This window comes from Glycine soja, chromosome 5 (assembly GCF_004193775.1).
Source record: "Glycine soja cultivar W05 chromosome 5, ASM419377v2, whole genome shotgun sequence".
Taxonomy (NCBI): Eukaryota; Viridiplantae; Streptophyta; class Magnoliopsida; order Fabales; family Fabaceae; genus Glycine; species Glycine soja.
This window is the reverse complement of record NC_041006.1, coordinates 5,822,499-5,847,200: the sequence shown is the minus strand read 5'-3', so window position 1 is coordinate 5,847,200 and position 24,702 is coordinate 5,822,499. Positions and strand designations below refer to the sequence as shown.

The following is a 24,702-nucleotide window of genomic DNA, read 5'->3' as shown; positions in this document are numbered from 1 at the left end:
TTTTTTATGAATAGAGAAGTGGGTTTGGTGATACAAAACTGAGAGCACCCCATCCTATTTATAGAGTCTTTCCATCACAGAGCTCAACTTGTTATCAGAACGTGAGATAGGAAATTATCAGTATGTGAGATAAAGGATGGGTACGTAATTTATTACTGAAGGTGGTTGCAAATATATTACAAAAATATGGGTTGAATGTGGATGGAAAATGAACCAGATTCAAAAATAACTAAAATTTTCAAAATAATAAAATATAAAAAGGAAGCACGTGGAGCGTGAAGGTGGGCTTCAACATGAATGACATAGTAAGGAGAATGACAATTAACAATAACCCCTCATATGGAGCATCTCTTGTCTAAGCTCTGGAAGGAGTATGATAAGGTGTTGCACTAGAAGGAAATTCTTTGGTTTTAGAAGTCATGTTGAAGTGGCTCTAGTTTGGTGATAAAAGTTCTCGCTTCTTCCACTACACTGCAAGGTTCGAAGGAGACAAAATAATCTTTGATATGTTGTAGGATTCTTCAGGAAGTTTGTTTTCAAACCAAGAAGACTTTGAGAGGTTGGCGACAATTTATTTAAAGGAGTTATTTACTATTAAGGGTGGTTTCACCCACTTTTATTTAAAGGGTTCTTTTCCTACTCTTAATGACTCCGCCTCTAGTTTGTTAGACAATAAAGAAACTAATGAAGACATCCACAGTGTCTTAAAGTGCATGGGTGGTTACAAAGCTCTGGGTTGTGATGTTTTATCAAACTCAATGGGGGAAGAATGGGTTTTGCCTTTCGTGAGATGATTAAAAATATTTTTGAGGACCCAATCGAAGTGAAGGTTTTGAATGAAACACTTATTACTCTAATTCTTAAGATAAACAATGCAGTAAAAATAAAGAAAAATAATGCAATATCTTTAAAACACTTCAAACCAATTAGTCTTCGTAATGTGTCATATAAGGTGGTTACTTAGATTATTGCTTATAATTTATGAAAAGTAATTAAAAATATAAAAACTTTGATAACTTATAATAACTTTTGAAAAATGTTTGTTTTATATCATTAAAACTTTCGGCAAAAGGTATGTGAAATTTATTTGACAAATTTTTATTTTATATCATTAAAATTTATAATAAATATTTTTTAATAACATATATATATATGATATAATATTTGTAATACAAACTATTTTTAAACATATTTAATTTCATGTTAAAATATCTTATAAATATATGTTCATATGTTTGATTTCATGTTGAAATGTTGAATAAATAATAATTGATTATTTTCTCAAAAAAAAAATAATCATGGGTTGAAGGCTTAGAGCAATTGTAGGTAAATATACATTCAATAAAAAAATATTCTGAGTTTTGATACTAACTTACTTTTAAATAAAAAAAAACATTAAACATAAATCAATAAAATCATATTACTTCAAATTTTATTGAAAATCAATTTTATTTATTTCAAAATTAATTTTAACTAAAGTCAATTTTTTTTAAAAAAAAAAACAATTTTACGAACTGAATGAAGCACTCACAACATAAGAGTGAGTTGGATGAGTCGGTTACATTATTTTTGTCTAAAAGAGGAAGAGGTGCTAGCAATTACATTTGGCGGTTGGGGCAGATAAAAAGCAGAGTGGGATCAGCAAATCCATGTTTCATTCACTCTTCTAACCAAACCCGAAAACAGAGTACAAGATTTAAACACGCGAACACCGTGTTTGAAAATCGAACATAAGAGAAGAGGGCGCAATCGTTAGGGTTTCCAAGATGGAAGGCATGGTTGATCACCTGGCTTTCGAGCGGAACAATTCGCAGTTCGATGTCGACGAGATGAAGATCGTTTGGGCCGGTTCTCGTCACGCTTTTGAAGTATCTGACAAAATGGCTCGCCTCGTTGCCAGCGATCCGGTTAATTCTTTATTCACTCTCTTCAATTTCGTTCATTCTGTTGTGACGTTTTTCAAGTGCTCGCGAGCTTCCCGTCTCTGCAGATTTGGAACAGAAACTCACTGCATTATTTTAATTTTTTTTTGTGCTTGTATGAATTATTATGTGTTTGTTGCTCTTTGTACTTGATGTGATAACCTTAGTGTGGTGTAATGTACTATATGTATTGGATCCAACTAGCTTTTCAATGTCTTGCAAATTTGTTCATCGGACTAAGTAATAGTTTATTTTGCTTTTGTTTTTGAAAAGATCGATGCACGGAATTTTAATTAAGTTAAAAAAAAAAACTAGTTTTGTGAATTGTGAAGAGATTGTGTAAAAATTTGGGAAATTGGTTTTGGTCGGGAATTGTTTGTCGATTTGAATTTGATTGTTATGGCTATGCAGTTTGAGACTTAGATGGTTAGTTCATGTTTCACGGATGAACTTAAAATCCTAATATTTGTAGCTGCCTGGTGCCTGTTCCTGGCTTCCTGCACTTTTTCTTTTATGTTAGTTTGGTGATACATGATGATTTTGACTTCCGGATGTCTGAAATCTTGATTGGTTGTCTGCTGTCTCCAGGCATTCAGAAAGGATGATAGAGTTGTGCTTGATAGGAAGGCTTTATTTAAGAACACTTTGAGGAAAGCAGCTTATGCATGGAAAAGGATTATTGAGCTCCGTCTCAGTGGTTTGTCTGTCTTTTATTCTGTTGTGCATAGTTGCAATTGGTATCTTGTTATTGTCATTTGAATAAAAAAAAAAAAAATCTTGTTATTGTCATAAATGGGAGGTTTCTGTTTGTTGTTACAGAAGAGGAAGCTGCTATGCTCAGATCCTTTGTGGACCAACCTGCTTTTACGGATCTACATTGGGTACAATTCAGTTAATTGTCCTGATGGCATTCTTTTCTTTGATATATTACCTAAAAAGATATATATTGATGAAAATACTCATGAGATAGGTCTAGCTCATAAATTCTTTTGCAGGGAATGTTTGTTCCTGCTATCAAAGGACAAGGAACTGAGGAACAGCAGAAGAAGTGGTTGCCTTTGGCTCATAAGATGCAAATAATTGGTTGTTATGCCCAAACTGAACTTGGCCATGGATCTAATGTTCAAGGGCTTGAAACAACTGCAACCTTTGATCCCAGAACAGACGAGTTTGTAATTCATAGCCCCACATTGACTTCAAGCAAAGTGAGTACAATGAGAGATGGCTTATGGGAGCCTTTACTGGTCCTTTAAGATGTGTGTTTTCATGTATGAGATTCTAGAAGATGAAATTGTGTTCATTCATTCATATGAACAATCAGGGAAAAACAGCTTGTACCTTTTATTTAGTTATTTTTGTATTTACTGTGTTTTAAAGGGTATTTGGCTAACAAGATATCTTCTTGCGATTACTGAATATTATTGTAACTCTTTTGATGCTGATTTAAACAGTGGTGGCCTGGTGGATTGGGTAAAGTGTCAACACATGCCGTGGTTTATGCCCGACTAATTACTGATGGCCAAGATCATGGAGTGCATGGTAGTTACATACTTTAAACACCCTAAATTCTGCTATTACATTCAGACTTAAATTAATTAACATTATGCTCAATTTGTAGGTTTCATTGTCCAGCTGCGGAGCCTGGATGATCACTTACCTCTTCCAGGCATAACTGTTGGTGATATTGGAATGAAATTTGGAAATGGAGCATATAACTCCATGGATAATGGGATGCTAAGGTTTGACCATGTACGGATTCCAAGAAATCAAATGTTAATGAGGTTAGTCTCTTTTTACCTACTCTCATCAGAGGAAAGTCGAATAATCATAGTCGGGGTTTTATGGTATTCAATTCATACATGGTCCATGATAAACGTCTAGTCTAGTCCCCTTCATCCACCATCCACAAATAATGATGATGATGATGATGATGATGACGATAACAACAATGGATTCTAGTCAAATTTCTTCATTGAATCCTCTGTTGGAAGATGGATTGATGAAGGAATTTATTCTAAGAATTGAGGCAGTGAATTGAAAGGGAGGATATGTGGCAAACTGAACATATAGTAACCTGACTCTTTTTCACTCATACATTGCAGTGTGCTTATCTTTTTATGTTGATAGATTCAGGGGATGACTCTTTTTAATCTACCAGGGTTTCACAGGTAACAAGGGAAGGAAAATATGTACAATCCAGTGTTCCACGACAATTAGTCTATGGTACTATGGTATATGTAAGACAAACAATTGTATCTGATGCGTCAGTTGCTTTGTCGCGAGCAGTTTGCATTGCTACAAGATATAGTGCTGTTCGAAGACAGTTTGGGTCAAAAGAGGGAGGTCTTGAGACACAGGTAAGTTGTAAAGTGCCTTTGTATATGCATGTTTGCAGTTTGCTGCTGGAGCATTCTTATTTTATCAATAAATGCTGCTGGGATTTTTCAATCTTTTTTTTAGTAAAAATGAATATGTGGGAATGTGAAACTATTTGAAAACTAGTTTGCTTTAATGTGATGTTATTTATGATTTGTTATGTAGTTAGATTTGCATGTTTTGATTTTGAGGCCTAAAAAAGTTTTTTTAACTTCCAGAGAAAGCTCTTAAAATAAAAAGTGGTTTTTTCTGTGGAAGAAAAATCTTAACCTAACCTGAACTAGTGCTAAAATTTTAATCCTGTTTGTCTAGATTCAAAGCTGCTATGCATTCCACCTACATATTCTGTGTAATTTGTAGTGGGGAGATTGATGAGTTTCCTACACATCTTTGACATGAAACACATGGTGTTAAAATGTATATATGGAATTAATTATTGGGTGGCTAGGCTTGCAACATTATCTTTATAAAAGTTTAAGAGCAATGAGATGATGGACTATTGGACTGGTATATGCATTTTTCTGTCAATTTGTTTTCCATTTATAGTGCTATATCTCTCCTATCTATTTTATAATGTGTCTCACTTTCTGTGATCATTTTTTTTTGTCTAGGTGATTGATTATAAAACGCAGCAAGCTAGGCTCTTCCCTTTGTTAGCTTCTGCCTATGCCTTCAGATTTGTTGGTGAATGGTTGAAATGGCTTTATATGGATGTGATGAAAAGATTGCAAGCCAGTGATTTTTCAACCTTACCTGAGGCTCATGCGTGCACTGCAGGGTTGAAGTCCTTGACTACTTCAGCAACTGCTGTATGTGATTACCCATTACTAATGCTCATTAGACTAACATTTGATTTTAGTTGCTGAATTTAATTGATTAATAAGCAGCTTTATATGGAATGTAAAATATGTTTTTTTTTTTTTTGGGGGGGGGGGGGGGGGGGGGTCTCCTCTTTCCATGTTGAACCTCATTTGTTCGCATTCTGTAATGGTTACCCCGTGCCCAATCAGATTTCTTCCTTTTCCTACATTTCTTGTTCAGGCGTTTTGTTATTTGAAATATGTTGTTTTTTTGATTTGTCTTGTTTGCGCATTTTTCATTGTAGTACATTACAATCCATTATGCCACCTATATGTATGTCAGATAACAAACTGTATCAGTAATATTCTCATTTAAATGGTCCAAATGTCTTTGATGTTATCGTTGTGCTTATATTACTATTTTATAGTATCCTATTACATGGTGTTCACTTGCAACTTCTTTTAATTCTTTGAAGTTCACATTAAATTAAATTTGCAGGATGGAATTGAGGAATGCCGCAAACTATGTGGTGGCCATGGTTACCTTTGCAGCAGTGGTCTCCCTGAGTTATTTGCAGTCTACATTCCTACCTGCACATATGAAGGAGACAACACTGTGCTGCTTTTACAGGTTTTTTAAATGTTAAATATAGCTTTTACCATCACATTGTGTGTTGTTTGTTGATACAATTTTTATATGAAATTTCTCGTCTTCAAATTGGTTTGTGCATCATGATAACTTGCCTATTTGTGGAGGGGTGATATTTGATTTGCTTGTATTTATTGTGTTCTCATATGTCATTGTAAACATCTGCATTTTTAGTGTATGCCTTTGTAGTTTTTGATATTAAAAAAAATTACTGATCCTTCTTTTTAGTTTAAGATTTTATGGGTATCAAGTCTAATAGTATTTGGAACAAACAGAAACCTGCAAAAGGATTGAAATAATTAAAACTATCATCATTTATTTTTCTTATATACTCTGGTGTTGCTGTATCTTCATGCTTTGCACAAGTATTCTCATGTTCCCCTTTGACAATTATGCTCTTCATACATCCTAGTGCAGTGTGATTTGTGAGGTTTATCAGATATTATTAACTGAGAATGGTCTTGAGTTGTTTGATAACTTCTAGAAAATCCATTGTAGGTGGCTAGGCATCTCATCAAGACTATTTCTCAGTTGGGCTCCAGAAACAAGCCTGTTGGTACAACATCTTACATTGGACGAGTGGAACAGCTTATGCAATATCGTTCTGATGTTCAGAAAGGTATAACTGTATAAAGATATTGGATTTGGTTGAGAATATGCAAATTCTAACCTTTTCAATCTATTGATTTCCCAAATACAAGTCAATTTGAGATAATATTATTAACTATGCCTCTATCTTTCAGGAGTTATAATGTGTTAAAATATCTTAGATATTTATGGTACTATTGTAGCATATATGTTATAATCAATTAGGGCCAATATTAGAAACTAACTTTGGGGTTTTATATCTTTATAATTGGGATTGAGTCATTATAATTAATGTCTCAGTGGCTGCACACTTTGGTACTTCACTCAGTCTTTCTGGTTAGCCCCTCCAAAGGTAGCCTTTTGCAGAACACTGGCAACTAACTCCAATAGGCCGCAATTAAGACAGGTTAAGAGTGACTACTATTAAGGTGGTGATTGTTAGAGTGACAAGTGACTTTTCACATTGGGTAAGAATGAGCAAGTTAAGTAACATATAGTAAGAAAGACTCATAGACCTAATGCCTTAAGGTTTTGAGTTAGATGTAGTGTCAAGTTCACTTTTGTGATTTGCTCATGGCTTATTGATGGAAATATATAATCTATAATATGGCAGAATCAATTAGTAGTAATCTTAGGAACTAACTTAGGATTTATTATCTTTATACTATCGTTGGATGGTCTAGACATGTAATTTATTCCTAATAAGATGATTTATAGAATTCATAAGTTAATTATATTATTATTTTGATTTTTACAGTGGAGGATTGGCTGAAGCCTAATGCAGTGTTGGGAGCATTTGAAGCTAGGGCTGCTAAGAAGGTGGTTGCTTGTGCTCAAAATCTCAGCAAGTTTACCAATCCCGAAGAAGGTAAATGATTTAACACGCTTAAACTCACAAGCTATATGCTCATGTTGATTTGTTTTCTTGGTGTGGTGGGGGAGACAGATGAACACTTGAACAACCACAGTTGGCTGGGTAGTGGTTACCCTAACCGATTCAACTTTTGTTTGAGTGCATATTATGATGTTGTAATTAGATATGATCTCATAAATGCTGATGGTTTTTTGGATGACAGGTTTCCAAGAACTCTCAGTCGATCTAGTTGAGGCAGCTGTTGCTCATTGCCAGTTAATTGTTGTTTCCAAGTGAGCGTCTTCGCCTTTTACTGGTCCCGCATAATATTTGTAGTTCATCCATAATGTGTGTGTGTATATGTATATATATGTATAATATACTTGATGCTAGTATTTGCTTGGATATTACTACATTCAAATCGATCAACCTTATGCTTTTCAGATTTATTGAGAAGTTGCAGCAAGATATCCCTGGAAAGGGAGTGAAACAGCAATTAGAACTTCTTTGTAGCATTTACGCTTTGTTTCTTCTTCACAAGCATTTGGGTGATTTTCTTGCAACTGGCTGCATCACTCCCAAACAGGGTTCCCTTGCAAATGAGCTGCTGAGGTCCTTGTATTCACAGGTTTGTCCTAAACGATTGCAACTCATTGGCAAGTTTTTTATTTTATGAAACTGATTGATTTATTGATTATATGTTTTGGTTAGGTTCGTCCTAATGCAATTGCACTTGTTGATGCGTTTAACTACACTGATCACTACCTTGGTTCGGTTCTTGGTCGCTATGATGGAGATGTGTATCCAAAGCTGTACGAGGAGGCATGGAAGGATCCATTGAATGATTCAGTTGTGCCAGATGGCTTCCAAGAATATATTCGACCAATGCTAAAGCAACAACTTCGTAATGCTAGACTCTAAATTACTTTTTTATAACTGCACTGTTGATACTGGAGAAAGTTATGTATTGCTTTCAATTTAAAAGACAGTAATAAAGTTCTACGAAAGGGAAACAAATTTGACATCAACTTTGACAAAATTGATTATGAATAGAATTGATTTTGGTTAAAGTTGATTTTAAACTGATCTGGTTTATGTTTTGATGTTTTATTATAAAATCAAGTTAAAATTAAAATTTAATACAAAATTTTGGATCTAACGTGTTACTTAAAGTTGTTTGAACTCAAACTCAATTATGAATTCTTTTTTAATGTAAAATTAAATATGTGAAAATATATTAAAAAATTAATTTTGGAGTTATAATTAATTCTCTAACGTGAAATTGAACACATTATAATGTGGATGACCCTGTCTAGAAATGAAAAATAAATTAATATGGAAATTTATAATTGTTAATTAAAATATAGTTTCATTAGAATATAAGATTTTTTATATTGTCATCAATTGTTGATTTTTGTAATTACTTTAAATGTAATTTGGAATAATTTTTAATTAATTGAGGGTGTAAACTTTTACATTAACAGTGCAATTTAAATATTAAAATATATTTTAATATTATAATATAAATAACATTTTTCAGGCAGTAATCCTTAGTCCTTACACGCACACATAATGACTAATATTCATTTTCCGCGTTGACATAATATTAATAGAAGTACTGACATAATGTTTTCGGGATAAAAGTATTTATTTAGGCTGCTAATTGCAAATAATGTATTTTATGTGATGTTTTAAATCCTTTACACAGTAAGGACTCAAATTTATGTTACTAGATTCATCATTATTGTTTTAAATTTTTATTTACAGTGGTAGGTTCATCTCCACTTTAGGGTTTTTTTCACCTTAATTATTTACCCAACTTACCATTAGGGTTTGATCAATTTTTGACTTAGGTATAGAATCTTAACTGAAGGTACTATTTTATTTTAAAATGGGCTAACTCGATGGAAGGAATTTAATCGAGTGTCAAATAAACAATCTCATATATCTCTTAGTTAAAAAACAAAATCCAACTTGGGTTTCCAAAATAATGGTAGTGGTAGTGATGGATGAGTCTTGGGTTCTGTATATCCAACTTCACATATATAACACAATTTTGTTCCTTGTTCAACTGTAGCAAAAGTTTGGTTGGAAAGGACATTTATGGCTACGACTTGGTGGTTGAGATGCATGGATGAAGATGAAGACACGAAAGATCCCTTAAAATGTAAACGACGAAAATGGAAGAATCAAATTAACACCGTACCCCTTAAAAAACAACTTCGTTTTGGATCCACTGTAGCATCTCTAAGGTGTAACTTAGCACTACGTGACAAGTTGACAACATTTCGTGATTGAATTATAACATTCATTAATTAACGTCATGGATAAAAATATTGTAGTTCTATGGATAAATAATTAAAAAAAAATGAGTAAATGCTCACTTTTGCTTATGAAAATGAAATTATAGGAATTGGTCACTAGTTCTTGAGATTTGTAAAATATGAAATAAAAATGAATTTAATTTCTATGAACTATCAATGTAGTTAGAGATTATAATTTGTATATAATTCAAATTCAAGTTAGTTATTATAAAAGTTAATAAATTTATTTAACACTGTAAAATTACACAGTCAATGTACAAAGAATTTACTCATAAAAAATAATAAATTAAATCAGAAAAAAATTCCAATAGACATGTGATTTTCAAGGGGCAGTGTGTACGCTAAACTATTCTCCAAAAATTAAATGACAAAACAAGAAAACAAAACGTAAAGGCATGCTGGGGATATCACGTGGTAGTTGTACAAGTTTTGATGGTACATCATTATTAAGGGTTATTCTCGCCACAAATTATTATTGAGCATATACAGTGTTATATATACCAGAAAATAGTATAGGACTTTATAAAAAAAATAGTATATATAGGAAGTTTGAGAAGACAAAATATAACGTTTTTATGTTGGTGGTTTCGACCAAGAATCCGACGCAATATCAGTTTGAATCAGATGAAAAAAAAATGGTTTTAAGGGTGATGATTTTTGTTTCGATGAATTTTATATAAGTTTGTGATTAGATTTAGATTCCAAATCTTCATACGTTTCTATTATTTTTTGGATGAACTAGGGTAAGAGTTGTTGACTTTTTCTAATAGATATTTTTTCATATTCATTGGTCAAGGACTTAAATCCATGATCACATGTTGAATAAAATTATTTAGAAATCATGTTACACTATTTTAGTATATATTTCTATTATTTATTTTTTTATAATAATATCATGGATTTTGATGATATATGATTTAGTAGCATTTAAATTTTAGTTGAATGATATGTTAATGGCTCACCAGAAAACTTTAATTCAATATTTTGATTAAGATGTCGATGCACAAATAATGAATTTAATTCTACTAGTATTTGTCTAAGATATAATCGAACTTAATTATGACTTTGCTTTGTGATTTTGTACAAGTATAAAAACTTATGTAGAACACATTAATTTCAATTTAACCTTAATGTAAATCGAAATTTGAATGTCAACTTGATCGAATTTGACAATATTTTGACAAAGTATTTGAGAATGTAGAGTTTTAATTATACTTAATAGCTGAAATTGAAAATGTATCTTTAACGAAATAAAATCAAAGTTAAATGAAAAAAGGGAAATAAAGTATGTAAATTTCATAAACATAAACGAACTTTAAATTAAATGCAGCAATATAAAGAAAACATTTAAACTGAAAGCAACTTAGAGAGAAAAATATTGTAGATTGAGTGCAAAGAACTAACAGTAATTCAAAATATATTTAAATAAATGGAATGAGAGAGTGCAAACTAATTAAATATGCTTGAAATGTAAGTAAACTTAAATCTTGAAATATACAAGGAACTTAAATTTCAAAAGCGAATGTGCGTTGGTGAAAAAATAAATCAATAAATTGAAAGTCTTGAACTTAAAGTAAGAAGTGAGAAGAAGATGAAGAAATTTGAGTTGGAAATTAAATGAGTGTCAAACTAAATTGCAACAAATAAGTGATTAATGGTTATACACTATTACTTGTAAGTTTTAGAATATTATACAATCAAAAGTCATTAATATAACTTTTAAAATAGTTATTGTAATTAAAAGTAGATAAGATAATTGTATTTCATGATTTGTTGTGGTTGAATAATTATATAAAAAAAAATTACACGACAATTCGTAAACTATTTACTCTTCTAAAATTGTAAATATGAATTACAAAAATATACTTTTAATATTTTATATTTTTAATTATATTCAGTTTGACTCTTTATTTCTTTTTTAAAAAATATTTTAGTTTTTTTATTTTTCTAAAGTAAGTAAAAATGACCATTCCAAAACAATGATTTCTTTTGAATTTTGGAATATAATTGTGAATTTCTTTTTTACTAATTTGATATATTGAACTTGTTCTATTATATTTACTTACATATAAAACTCCAACGATATAAGAATCATAAACATGAAAAAAAAATTGTGTAACTCTTTCAATTTTTTGATTGTCCGTTATATTCACTTTTCATCATAATCAACTCCCGAAAAATTCGGTTAGCAATTTTTTAGCACTCATAATTAACTCGTTCTGAAAGTATTTTTACAACTATTTTCCCTAAACAAAATAAAATTTTGGCAGCAGTCCCCTTATTTAACTCATTTTGTTCTTTTGTTGGGATATTGATAATAATTAATAAATCACTATACGTACATTTTTGTTTCATGAGGTAGGGACTCTATCACCCCATCTCCCACAACTATCTTGCAATGTTGGGCAACTAATTAACCCCCAAAAGAAAGAAAATAAGCAGCCCTAAGAAAGTTTTTTTTTTTTGGCTTTCACAACTCACTCTAAAGCATTAACACAAAGAGAATAATATATGTCTGTGGGGTCTGAATATTTTCCATTATATCGTACAATTAGACACGCTAATCTTCCAAAAGTATGAAATAACCCTAGATGGCTAAATGCATGCATGTCTTGCTTCAATTTCCTCCTTCTTCTTTAATTTAAATTGACAAATAATTACTATTCCAGTCTTTTTTTTTTTTACAAAATGATCTGGGCCGTTTAAGGTGTAGCCCAAGAAGCCCAAATTGTAGATGTACACAATAAATCTGATCCATAAAATAAATAATTTTTTTTAAGATTTATATCCTGTCTATAAAAGCTGATAGATAATGGACTATTATATGGACCCAATTGTAATTTGAAAAAAAAAAGTAAAAATAGAAAATATATAAAATTAGAAGAAAAAAAATAACTTTATTTTTTAATTAAAATCTATTACACTAAAATATACCAACATGTTAAGTATAATAGATTAATAATAATAGCTTAAATTAAAATTTAAAATCTTAACATAACAAATTTACTATATTTACATATTGAACTTAAGTAGGTTAAAAAGATAATTTGTGAGTCCGCAAATAAAACTCACAAAATCGGTGGACTTAATTAACTCGACTCAAAAATTCAATATATATACATATTTTAGAAAAAGAGATTCGATGGAGTTAACGAATTAATCTGCAAATCTAGACCAGTATATGACCCTTATTCCTATGAGATTTTTACTCTTGATTTCTCACAGCATTCTCTCACTTAATAAGTTTGGAGAAAGCGACAAAAGCAAAAACCACTTTCAATGATATTTGTTTACGAGACATGAATCCCAAAATCAATTTAAGGAGATTCAAATCTGCTATACTTTGACCTACACACGCTAGTCTTGGAGGCTGTCTCTAACTTTTATTACTAAATATCATCATTATTATTATTATTATTATTATTATTATTATTATTATTAGATAAAAATAATTTATTAAATTATTATAATCAATTTGATTTAATATTTCTTTAGCGATTTAAAATATTAAGGTAAAAAAAGCTTTACTCAATGAAAGAAAAGACAAAAAACGACCGTGCAGTTTTTTTTAGAGGAACAGACTCATTATTTTTTTTCATGTAAATATTGTTCAACAATACAATTGGAAAAATGATAAAAATTCTGAAAACTAATCTAACCTCTTAAAGCATTTTTAATGGTCTTTATATAATAAACTCAATTAACTTAATTAGTTTTCTGTTCGATGGTAGTTTTTATTAATAAATTGTTTAGCTAACAATTTTTTTTTCTCTTTTATATTTAATACAAAATAAAGTAACCCGTGAACAATAATTATTTATATAAATAATCTTATTCAATTTTAAGTCATTCAAAATTACATATGATATATTAAAATAATTTTTTTAAAGGTAATTCATTAAATAACTCTCATTATGGATGTTGTTAGTGATTGGTGAAAATATAAAGCATTAATCAATCATTAATTAGTGTTATCTAACATTGTTAAAAAAGTTGAATTAACATGTAAATTGTTTGAGTGATAACCAATTAGGCACACATATATTGATGTCACATCACATGAATGAAAATAATCAAAACATCAATTGAATAATAATCACTTTTTCTTTCCCAAGGCCTTTGTTCTCACTTTTAGTTTTGCATTAGTTTTCTTATTTATCCTATGAGGAAATGCCATCATATAGTAAACCCTAAAATTAAGTTATGCGAAACATGCATAATTAAAAAGAGGGACTCAGTTTTTTTTAACGACATTAGAAACGCTAAGCTCTTTCATTTAATTATACGTAATTCAATCATTTTCATCCTTCTAATATGACAACAGTAAAAAAAATAGTTCCTTGTAACGTAAACAAGTATGTCTGTCTTCTTGGTGGTTGCCACAACACTTAATGTGTCAATTCAATTATTTTTTTTAAACGATGTTAGATAACACTAACTAATAACAAAGAGATTAAATTGATTGATGATTTATAATTTAAGGGATCATTTTGTCATTTTTATTTCAAAAACTAATTTGGCCAACTATTACAATTTAAAGAACTAAAATGAGTGATAATTTACAATTTTAGTAATTTTTTATCATTTTGTTAATTTTATAGACCAATTTGATCGATCAGTTCAACTCCAGGAACTAAATTGGTGATTCCATAAAAAAAATATCCACTTACAATAAACTAATATCATTTAATAATATTTTTTGTCATTGGAAATTTTAATTTCATCAAATTGTATATTTTATTAATTACTCAACAATTAATGAGCTACTGCAATTACGAATATACCAATTGAGACAAGTCTTTAGGTAAGAATTCTACATTAAATCAATGTGTAAGCTCGCAGTGGTTCCACCAATCTTTAATAGAATTGCCTCTGAGGATAGCAAAAATACTCATATTAATGTGTAAAGTAAATTATATCCGCATCTCTTGTATTTTTTTTTCAAATTGTATTCAATATTTTTTCTTTTTTCACTTTAAAAAAATTCCTTAATTGTTTAACTTACATTATACTTACACTCTCTTCCTCCTAAATAACATTTAATTATTTAATAAAAAGTAGGTCACCGTTTAATTATTTAAACAAAAAGTAGACATATGCTGATCACATGATTTTTAAAAATTTATGTCTAGAATATTCTCATCTTCTTTCTCTTAACTCTATAAAAGACATGTCATCATTTTAAACCTGAAAATATTTTAACACTCTTCCTTATTTTCTTTTTTCTCTAATTGGATGTGAATCTAACTTTTTGTTGACTGTGAACTCACCTTGTTGGTACATATGTGTTAACACCCTTCCTTCTTCTTCTTCTTCTTCTTCTTGGTGTGTGCTGGGTCGTTTGGTTGTTGTATTTTTGTTGGACGTATTTCCGACAATGTCTATTGACTATATATGATCATTTGTTTTAAATTTTAGTGTTTTCTCCTACATTGGTGTTTTTAACTTCTTTCTTTGAAATATTTATTTTTAATGGATAGATGTTTGATATAATATCTCAATTAAGAGTTACATCTTCTTCAAATGTTAAAAACAATGAAGTAAAAGTCAAATATTAAAGAAAATTTTGTTATTATCTTAACAAGAGGAGGGTAATTAGAAACGTCAACATGAACAAAAAGTGGCATGAATGTGAACGTGAACCCCAATTTTTAAGAGTAATTGGGAGGGGATAATTAGAAAGGATAATTTTGGTTTTACAATTAAAATGATAGGACAATTTCATATATTTACATATTTTAATTAATATTAGTTAATGACATTAATAAAAAAGAATAAAAGTAATGCAAAAAAAAAGAAATATCAAGTATAATTTGAAAAAAAACACAAAGTATAAGTGTAATTTACTCTAATGTGTAAGCTCATGGTGGTATCCGAAGATAAAATTCGTAAAAAAGAGAAAATGAATGCTTAAATGGATATAGCTGCTAGGCTATAGGTTATGGCCTTTTTAAAAAATGCATAACCACGTTCAAATTATGAAGTAGATCATTACAATTTTAAATATTTAATATTGTCTCCTTTTAAAGCATTCTAGAATGTTAAAGTTTAATTAATTCAATAATGCAATTAAAAATTTATGAGGATTGACTATAAAATTTATAGGGTTTTCATTTTAAAACTTCCTAACTATTAACGTTGTGCCTAACCACGTCCTAATTAATTGGAAGAATCTAATAAAAAATTGGACTTATAGATATTAATTATAAAGTTTTAAAATAAATAATTTAACTAAAAATATTCAAAGAATATAAGAATCTACTGATTAACTAAACGTCAATCTTTTTAACAATAACTTAATGTCTATTATATTTCTTCAGGAAAAAAAACGTGATATATTCTACGAAAAATGAATAATAAAAAAAATCTAGGAAACAACGTAAGATCTTTCCATTAATTAAAACTAAAATGATCTTGAAGGGACTTGCTATTACCATGGTTAATCAACCTACACTGACCAATGAAACAAGTTTGTTGCTATATATACGTTCTTTTTAAATATTATTGCTTAAGTTTAGCGAATTTTAATTTAAAATTTCATACAACATATTAAATTAAATTAATATGCATAAAGACTACATGTGTTTTTATTTAAATAATTTATTTCCATTTTAAAATCTTGTCTTTAATTTATTCCTATATAAAAAAAATAATACTTGTTATAAACAATAATATAAAATCCTATTATACTTTTTACTTTCTTGAGATATTTGTTTTTTTTTTCCAATTAATATTAACAATAAAAATCAAACCTAAAACTTCCAACCCTATCAAGTTCTTAAAATATTGTTTAATGACCAAGAAAATATGTTAATCAGTACTATTTATACTAAGCTCGCAAGGTATGAGTGCTTCAAATGACTATTGTAACATCTTGAACATTGATGATGATAAAGAGTGATCGTCGATATAAAAGAGATGAGACATGAATAACTAGCGACTCTTGAAAGGTTTCTGGTAGAAGGGACACAAATGAATCAAACATATACTGAAATGAGAGGGATATTGAGATCGACCGTGTGTGAGATTGTATAATTTAAGATATCTTAAAGAATTAATTAATATTACTTATACCAACAAAATGTATCTATTTTTTGATAGTATGTTACTTAAGAACTTTACAATTATGTGTGTTTGACTTGGAGTAATTTTGTGATATATGATCTTCTAGGAACTTTCCTATGAAACATGTGAATGAAGACAAAACACACATTAATAAGTCTTGTGTTGATTTGTAGGAACAAACATCGATCCTAAAAGTTGTGAGGCTATACCGTCGTCCTTTCTTCGTGGAATTTGTTGGTCATCATGGTCAAGTAAATTACAATCTTTCTAACGCCAAACCTATAAAGTGTGAATGCTTGGTTGTGCTTTCTTCGTGGTATTCGACGATCATCCTATCCAGATGAATCACATTCCTTCTAGTGTAAGCCTGAAAGGCATAGGGCTTCTAATGGTTGTCCTTCCTTCTTGTTATTCGTTGATCATTATGGCTTAATAGTCCACTTATGAATTAGTTTTATCAAACACACCCTGACTTTATATAGTATCGTCAACAACAACATCATTGAAAAGGTTGAAAATTCTTATGGTTAAGTAACATGGAAAATATGTAAAATATATTAAAAATATAGTCTATGATAAAGTGTTTAATAAACTATTTGAATGTAATTACTTGATATTTTTATTATAACTTCACAATTTTAGTCCCAATAGTTTTAAAGTAGTTTTTTAGTTCCTATAGTTTACATTATAATTTTCTTTAGTTGTTATAATTTGTATTTTAATTCTCTTTTAGTTCCTATAGTTTGAAAGTGATCTTTTTATTTCATATACTTTATATTTTAATTCTCTTTTAGTTCTTACCATCAAAATATGAGTAATACTTTCAATTACAATTAACTACAAAAATATTAGCAACTAATTCGTAACTAATTTATCGCAAGATAATTTATAATAAAAAATAATTTATAATTAATTTGTAACTAATTATTTTTATATATTTTTTTGTAATAAGGACTAAAAGATAATTAAAATATAAATTATATGGATTAAAAATGTCACTTTCAAACTATAAGAATTAAAAAAAATTAAAATATAAATTATAAGAACTAAATAGACTACTTTTAAACTATAGAAATTAAAAGAAAATTAAAATGTAAATTATAGAGACTAGAAAATCATTTTTAAATTATAGGAATTATAAGGTACGAATCGTGACACTATAGGGACCAAATGAATAATTTAACCTTAAAATATTGTTTGTAAAAGAAATAATTTATAATAAGCTATCAATTAATAATTTTTTTATTTCTTAACATACCTAGTATTCACTATGGTTGAGCATTGGTCGGTTACGGCCAGGTCCAAGCTCAAAAGTTCCAAACCGATATAGAAAAAATTAAGATAGAATCTAGCCGTTTAGACTATCAGTTAAATCAGGTGATGGGTTTTCAGTTCTCGGATGTGTCCAGGTGGGTTGATTCAATTCTCTTACTATTTGCTACTGAAAGAACAATCACATCTCGATGAAGTTGTGACCTTGTTTGGCCGATAAGGAACAATGACTAGCTTTTTCAATGGTGTCTAGCTTGAAAACATGCATGGGTCATGGTGTAGAGTAGCTACAAGCCTCCAACATCTTCAACACAACCACAAATGGAAATAGGAAGAAAAAAAAGAAAAGAAAAGGAAAAGCAAGTGCCTCTATTGTAAGCAAATATTAGAAGTAGAGAAGAGAAGCAATTAAAGGCAGAGATGCTTTGTGAAAAAGAGAGAAGAAGGGTTGTGTATAAGGGGAGAGCTGAAAGAGTTACACTTTGGAAAGAGAATTAAAGCTCTTGCGTGCTGCAACTTACTCCCCATGACTTAGTGATGTCAATAAGTTGACATAAAGGGATTGAACACTCAAATATTTTCAGGCCTTTCAAGTATGACCAAGTCAACTTAGAGTATGTTGCATGTTTTTTAACAATAAAAAATAATATATTTTTAAGTAACACCATTATAATCAAGTGAAAATAAAAAATATATAAATTTTATAATTTTTTTAAAATTTCTTATATGAACTAATGACATAATATTATATAATCACAAAAATAACTTAAATAGTCACTTAATAGATTTTCATTGAAAATATTATTAAGAACTCTACACTTTTCCTATCCTAGTGACATAATCTTATATAATCACATTCTTATTCATTTTTAACTAGTTTCTACATGACAACTTCTAGCATGCAGAAATCGCATAGGTCTTTTTTCAGATCTAGGCTAGGTCGGAGAACGCTGATAGCACGTCACAAAGAGATCCAACGCCTCATTGAAGATCGAAACCAACTTCCTTCAGAGATGTTGAAAAAGGCACGTCAAAATAGAAAGCGGTTGTTCGGCGAACGGAAAAGGTTTTCCGACGAGGCCAGAAAACGGAGGTTTTCATGTCCCTACTTCTTTCAATTTATTGACGCGGCGCAACGACCGTATAATGTGTGCTTGGCCAGAGACTATCGTGGTGGATGGATGCGGCGGTGCAATGCCATGGCTGTTGTCTAACAGTTTGTTTCCCACAATCAACCTATGAAGCACCGATACCGACACCGACATGGACACCAATCACGACATTGATACGTGGATACCCTATAAGTCCAAACTATAGAACATAATATGGGTGTCGTGTTGGTGTCGGACACTACATGGACGCGTATCAGACACCGAACATGACAAGGGGCTGGAGTCTCCGTGCTTCATAGCAATCAACCCACGGAGTGCTGCGAGTTCATGACGAGGCCACCGTCCACGGCGGAGCACAACGTCGTGCGGCACACCTTCTAGATCTCCAAGTTGAAGGAAGGACGGAGGAGGCGAGGATGTATCAAAAAAAGGAAAGAAAAATGAGAAGAAGAAAAAATATAAACTATTGATTTTAAAAGCATCTGATCGAATGTACCGTGCAAAACCTATTTGGCTTTCGCACGTTAGAAGCCGTGTTTCTACACCGATTGAATTCGAAAAACTGCCCGAACCAATCCAACACCTCTTTTTTCCTTGGGTTATTCTGGGTGCAGGTCGGTTGCCAGGTTGCTCCTCACCCCTAGTATTCACATAATATATACTATACTTATAATTAGAGAAAATCATCTCAACCAAAACCGTTCAAGTCAAATACATTATTCTTTTTCTACATCATTTACATAGTGTTTGGTCAGAGGAAAATGAAAAGGAGGGAACAATTTTTAAAATTTTGATTTTTTTGTTCAACTTTTAGAAGGAAAGATAAATGGAGCAGAAAAAAATTCCGAATATTAGGGGATTTGTAGGGGAAGAAAATGGGATTTAAAATATTTCAACTAAAATGACTAAAACATCTCTATTTATGTTTTGAAATTTAAAATTATAAATATGCATAAGTAAAATTATGTTTAAAACCATTCTCCTCCCCTTATGAACCAAACAAGAAAATGATTACCTTCTCTCCATTAAATTCCTTCCTTCTTTTCTCAACATAACATAATGTCCAATCAAAATTTCTCCCCTTCTTTCCTTTCCCTCCCTTATTTGACCTGTTTTATATGATGCTTAAAAGATCCACAAATCTCACAAATATCAATTAGTTATCCCAATTAATTTTCACTTAAAAGATTTATCTTAGTTTAATGTGTTGGGTCTTCCCACAAGCTGTATGTTAGTTTAATATAGTATTATTTAAATTTTTAATAGAGGTTTCTTACTTTATTGAAGTTTTTTATAATAAAAAAAAAACTATCATAGAATAAAGAAAACCAAATTGGATTGTACGCTTGTCTGCGACACTTATTTGACACACCAACATACAGTTTACATTAAGAATAATAAAACACCTTCTAAAAAGAAGGCAACCAAAAGGAAGAGAATGTTCTAATAACAGGGACATAGTGGAACAATATGAAATTCAATGATGTCATTTGCAGTCAAAGAGCCAGCCGCTTCACCCATTGTATTCAGATTGACTAGAATAGTCACAGGTGAAATGTGAAAAATGAATACCGGTATTGACAGGGAAAGAAGGGGATAGATAACATCTACACCATGTAATAATTCCTTTTTTTATTCATATGAAAAGGGTTTCCCCCGTATAAACGGTGTGTAAGATTAAGGATATGATTTTGTGATAATAATTTTACATGGGTCCACCAACTTTTGGTACTTCCCAAAAAATATCTTCAGTTATCAATGGGATTAAATCTAGTGAAAGAGACTAACTTTTTATAACGTGATGATTAAGGATTAAATTATCGTTAAAAGAGATGCACATGTTTAATATTAAAGTATGTCTTGAATAATATTGTTTTAAAAAAAATACTTAAAAAACAAAAAAAAATCCTCACCTGTGACTCAAAAGAAAACAGGTGAAATTAAATATCATATGACCATTGCGGTCCATTTTATTATTATCTTTTCTCCACTGTTGATTTGGGATTAAGGATAACTTCATAGATGCGGACAGAGTGGCATCTAATCTCTCACGTGATGATCAATTATGTTATGATGATGATGATGATACACAAGAGATGCCACTTATGATCCAAGAGCCCACCAGTGAGGGATAAAATTAGCCCCTAATTTATCAGGCCGTTCAATGAGTATGAAATGACATCCCGCCAAGAAATGAATTAAAATTAAATCAGTCCAGAAAAGTTGCTTTAATAATTAGCATAAAATAAAAAGGGTTAAAAACAAAACAAAACAATAATAATAGTATGATACTTACAGTTACCAATGTCGTGCAAATGACTTGATTGGACGTAACTATATATATAATTAAACTTAACACCTGTCTTATCGCGATATTAATAAACTAATCCATTCAGAAGAAACATCAACACATTTCCTTGGGTATAGTTTAAGAAAACGGGCATAATTCATTAAGGCAAAGCTATAAGGATTTATACCGCTGAATCAAAATGCCAAAAAGAAAGAAAAGAGAAAGGGAAAGGAGTGAGAGATTATAGAAGAATATAATGCTAAGTGCAAACAATAATTATAGAAGAATATAATGCAACTGTTTCTCTTTTTCCCTTGGACCCATTTCTTTAATATGCGAAAGAATTATAAGTACTAAGTAGTTCACAGCTCAACCCACCCTTATTTCAAAAGCTTTATTCACCACATTTTTCCTTCACTCACTCCCATCACAATAATTTCTCCCCTCCTTCCATTCCCCAATGGTCATGGAAGAATCTAACCCATTAGACAATGAAGTTCAACCAACCACTTCATCATCCTCTTTCACCATTACTACTCCCTCTACCTCCTCTTCTTCCTCCATAGAAGAAGCCACTAACACTACAAAGGAGAAAAAGAAGAAAGCCAATAGTAATGAAGGCAAGCACCCTACGTATAGAGGAGTTCGCATGCGTCAATGGGGCAAATGGGTATCCGAAATTAGAGAGCCAAGGAAGAAATCAAGAATTTGGCTTGGTACTTTTCCCACGCCCGATATGGCGGCTCGAGCCCATGACGTGGCGGCTCTCACGATCAAAGGCAGCTCGGCTTACCTCAATTTCCCAGAATTAGCCGACGAGCTGCCCCGCCCCGCCAGCACCTCCCCCAAGGACATCCAAGCTGCGGCGGCTAAAGCCGCTGCCTTGGATTTCGGCCACCGAAGCCATGACGCCGAGTCCGAGCTGAGCCGAGCCGTTTCCTCCTCAATCCTCACACAAGCATCATCATCATCATCCAATTCATCATCGTTGAAGGGTGTGGATGACACATTCTTGGACCTTCCTGATCTCTCTCTCGACTTGAGCCATGGAGCCGATGAGTTTCATTATTCGTCAGCTTGGCTTGTAGCCGGAGCCGAACATATAGAGCTGGGTTTTCGGCTTGAGGATCCTTTTCTATGGGAATCATATTAAGTTACCTTACTCAAGTAGGCTAATTTCCTTTTTTTGATGTTTGTGCTGCCTCTCTCTTTTTTCTTTGTTCCTTTCACTTTTGAGCTACTTGCTAGAACTTGAAGAGTCCAATATGCTCTGTGGCAGCATGACGTGGGGGTGTCAAACTTCAGTGTCCATGACAAATAAAGAAGTTTTACTAAAATATTAAAATATCATCTATCATTTCAGATCATGTAATTAAGATGCCTGCATCATATTCCTCAATTTGTTGTAAATTTCCACACTTGTCATCTGTATATTCTCTCCTTTGTCAAAATTTAGTTTAACTGTGTATGGGTGAATGTGGAATAAATTAAAGTTCACCTGGGTAAAAAAAAAAATTGTTCTTTTTATTGTTGTGATTACTACCTTTTGTCTTTATGTCCTAATTTTGTTGGCAGCCTTTCTAGATTTAATGTTTATTATAACATTTAATTAAGTTCACCTGCTTTATAAAACTGGCAGTGGCAGGAGAGGCACATCATGAGGTGAAGATATAAAATCATGCCAACTTGCCTCTTAAATTTAACCTTTTTCTTTTTCCTTCAAATGCATATATATTGACCAAAGCTGATGTTGCACATGAAGGAGCATGGTTTGGCCGGCAGAATAACTTTTTCTTTGAATCAGAATAAAGATACCGATGACATAAATTAGGTTTCTAACACTGTAATACCGCACACAAAAAGCATATGTACGTTTTCTTGCAAAATGGGTAACATTACACGCTTTTTTCTTTCGAGTATTAATTGCTGAAATAAGTTGGTTTAACTAAAAAGTTTTCTCAGCAAAAAAAAAATAACAACAAAATTTATAAATATATATATATTACTAGTGTATGGATCAAAAAGATAAAAAAAATTATGGTTTTATTTTTTGAAAAAATGATTATGAATAAACATTACGTTGAGAAGTTAAGAAAAACTTAAATATCTATAAAGTGCCGTGAAGTTCAATGAAAAACTTATTAGACAAACAAAGTAAATTAAGGTGTTCATGGTTTCATTTTGGGGTAGATGTTCTATTTCTATCTTTTTTTAATCTTGATGTAAAGTAAATTCACACTGTAACCAATTGAAAAACAACGTAAATTCGCACTCCTAATATCAAATTGTCATTATATGTGTACTTAAAACTATATTTTAAAGCGTGAATATACGTTTTGTTCCACTTAGTCAATTGTCAAAAACTCTTCATTCTAATTTTTTATACTAATATATATATATAAACGAATTAGGTTACATAATAAACGCGCGAACATACAAAATACATTGCTACAAAAAGAATTAAAATAAGCTAAAGTATACTTTGAGTGTCTTGATTATAGTTAACTTGGTCTCTCATCTTTTAAAAAATTTAATTTAATGATTTATGTTTTAAAGTGAGTTAAAAAGATCCTTCTAAAATAAGGATAGTTTTCAATTTTGAAATATGATTTTGAATTATTTTTTTAACAAATTTAAGACATGAAATGTGTTCTATTAGATTCACTTAATTATATTAAAATTATAAAATTCAACTTATGTTGAAACCAAAAAGGGTCATAGACATGATAAAAAAATCACATGAAAAGAATTTTATATTAAATTTTTTTTGTTGCTGGTAAGAGTCACTTTTCATGTTATTTTTATCATGTTTATGGTCATCTTTTATTCAAACATCAATTTGGTTCTGTACATAAATTTTTCATGTCTTGAATTAGTAAAAAAAAAAAATTCAAAATCATATTTCAAAATAATATAAAAAATCATTTTTAAAGGACCATTTTAACTAGCTTTAAAAATATAAATGACTACCACCAAGTGCATGAATCAACTAACATGAGATTGTTCTTGCTTAACGGGGTTCAAGTCTTGACTATATATTTGCATTAAATAGTTGAAAGAAGAATTTTATCGTCATAATAAACAACATTGCCTCCAACAAAGGATACAAGTGTTCTAGACCAAAAATATATAAATGACTAAATTAAACTTTTAAAAAAGAGTCTTGTTAATTAGTGTTTATAAGACATTGGTTAAGAAACTAAAAAGAGAAAGTATTTATTCTGTAAATCATAGGTCAATATAAAAAAATGATGAACAACACAATTTTTCATCTTTCATTAAAAACATTTTTCGATCTTTTTAATTTTTTAACTAGGATACTGATTATCATTTGCCTTAAAAAAAATAAGGGACCAAATTAAATATAATTAAAAACATGTATTTCAGCCAATAAAATACTATTATTTTTATATAAACTAAGTGTCTTTCATTAAACACTGAGTTGGGTGGG

General features: G+C 30.6%; 2 protein-coding genes across 2 annotated transcripts; both read left to right on the top strand.

Annotated features, from left to right (window-relative positions):
* Window positions 1–1,565: 1,565 nt before the first annotated feature.
* On the top strand, window positions 1,566–8,270 carry LOC114412191 (peroxisomal acyl-coenzyme A oxidase 1-like). The gene is made up of 14 exons (XM_028376000.1): window positions 1,566–1,907; window positions 2,511–2,619; window positions 2,742–2,803; window positions 2,918–3,127; window positions 3,374–3,461; window positions 3,541–3,703; window positions 4,081–4,279; window positions 4,910–5,107; window positions 5,598–5,729; window positions 6,246–6,366; window positions 7,093–7,203; window positions 7,412–7,481; window positions 7,633–7,816; window positions 7,900–8,270. The coding sequence occupies exons 1-14, from the start codon at window positions 1,767–1,769 to the stop codon at window positions 8,107–8,109; spliced, it is 1,998 nt and encodes a 665-aa protein (XP_028231801.1). The 5' UTR covers window positions 1,566–1,766; the 3' UTR covers window positions 8,110–8,270.
* A 13,338-nt stretch (window positions 8,271–21,608) lies between these two features.
* On the top strand, window positions 21,609–22,814 carry LOC114412189 (ethylene-responsive transcription factor ERF039-like). The gene has a single exon (XM_028375999.1). The coding sequence runs from the start codon at window positions 21,712–21,714 to the stop codon at window positions 22,402–22,404; it is 693 nt and encodes a 230-aa protein (XP_028231800.1). The 5' UTR covers window positions 21,609–21,711; the 3' UTR covers window positions 22,405–22,814.
* The last annotated feature ends 1,888 nt before the right edge of the window (window positions 22,815–24,702 follow it).

Excerpts from the sequence above, each read along its gene's own strand:
- LOC114412191 (XM_028376000.1), top strand. The coding sequence starts at position 1,767 with ATGGAAGGCATGGTTGATCACCTGGCTTTCGAGCGGAACAATTCGCAG. Across the intron at positions 3,128-3,373 it reads CCACATTGACTTCAAGCAAA|TGGTGGCCTGGTGGATTGGG; the intron begins GTGAGTACAATG and ends TGATTTAAACAG. Across the intron at positions 7,817-7,899 it reads TGAGGTCCTTGTATTCACAG|GTTCGTCCTAATGCAATTGC; the intron begins GTTTGTCCTAAA and ends TGTTTTGGTTAG.
- LOC114412189 (XM_028375999.1), top strand. The coding sequence starts at position 21,712 with ATGGTCATGGAAGAATCTAACCCATTAGACAATGAAGTTCAACCAACC.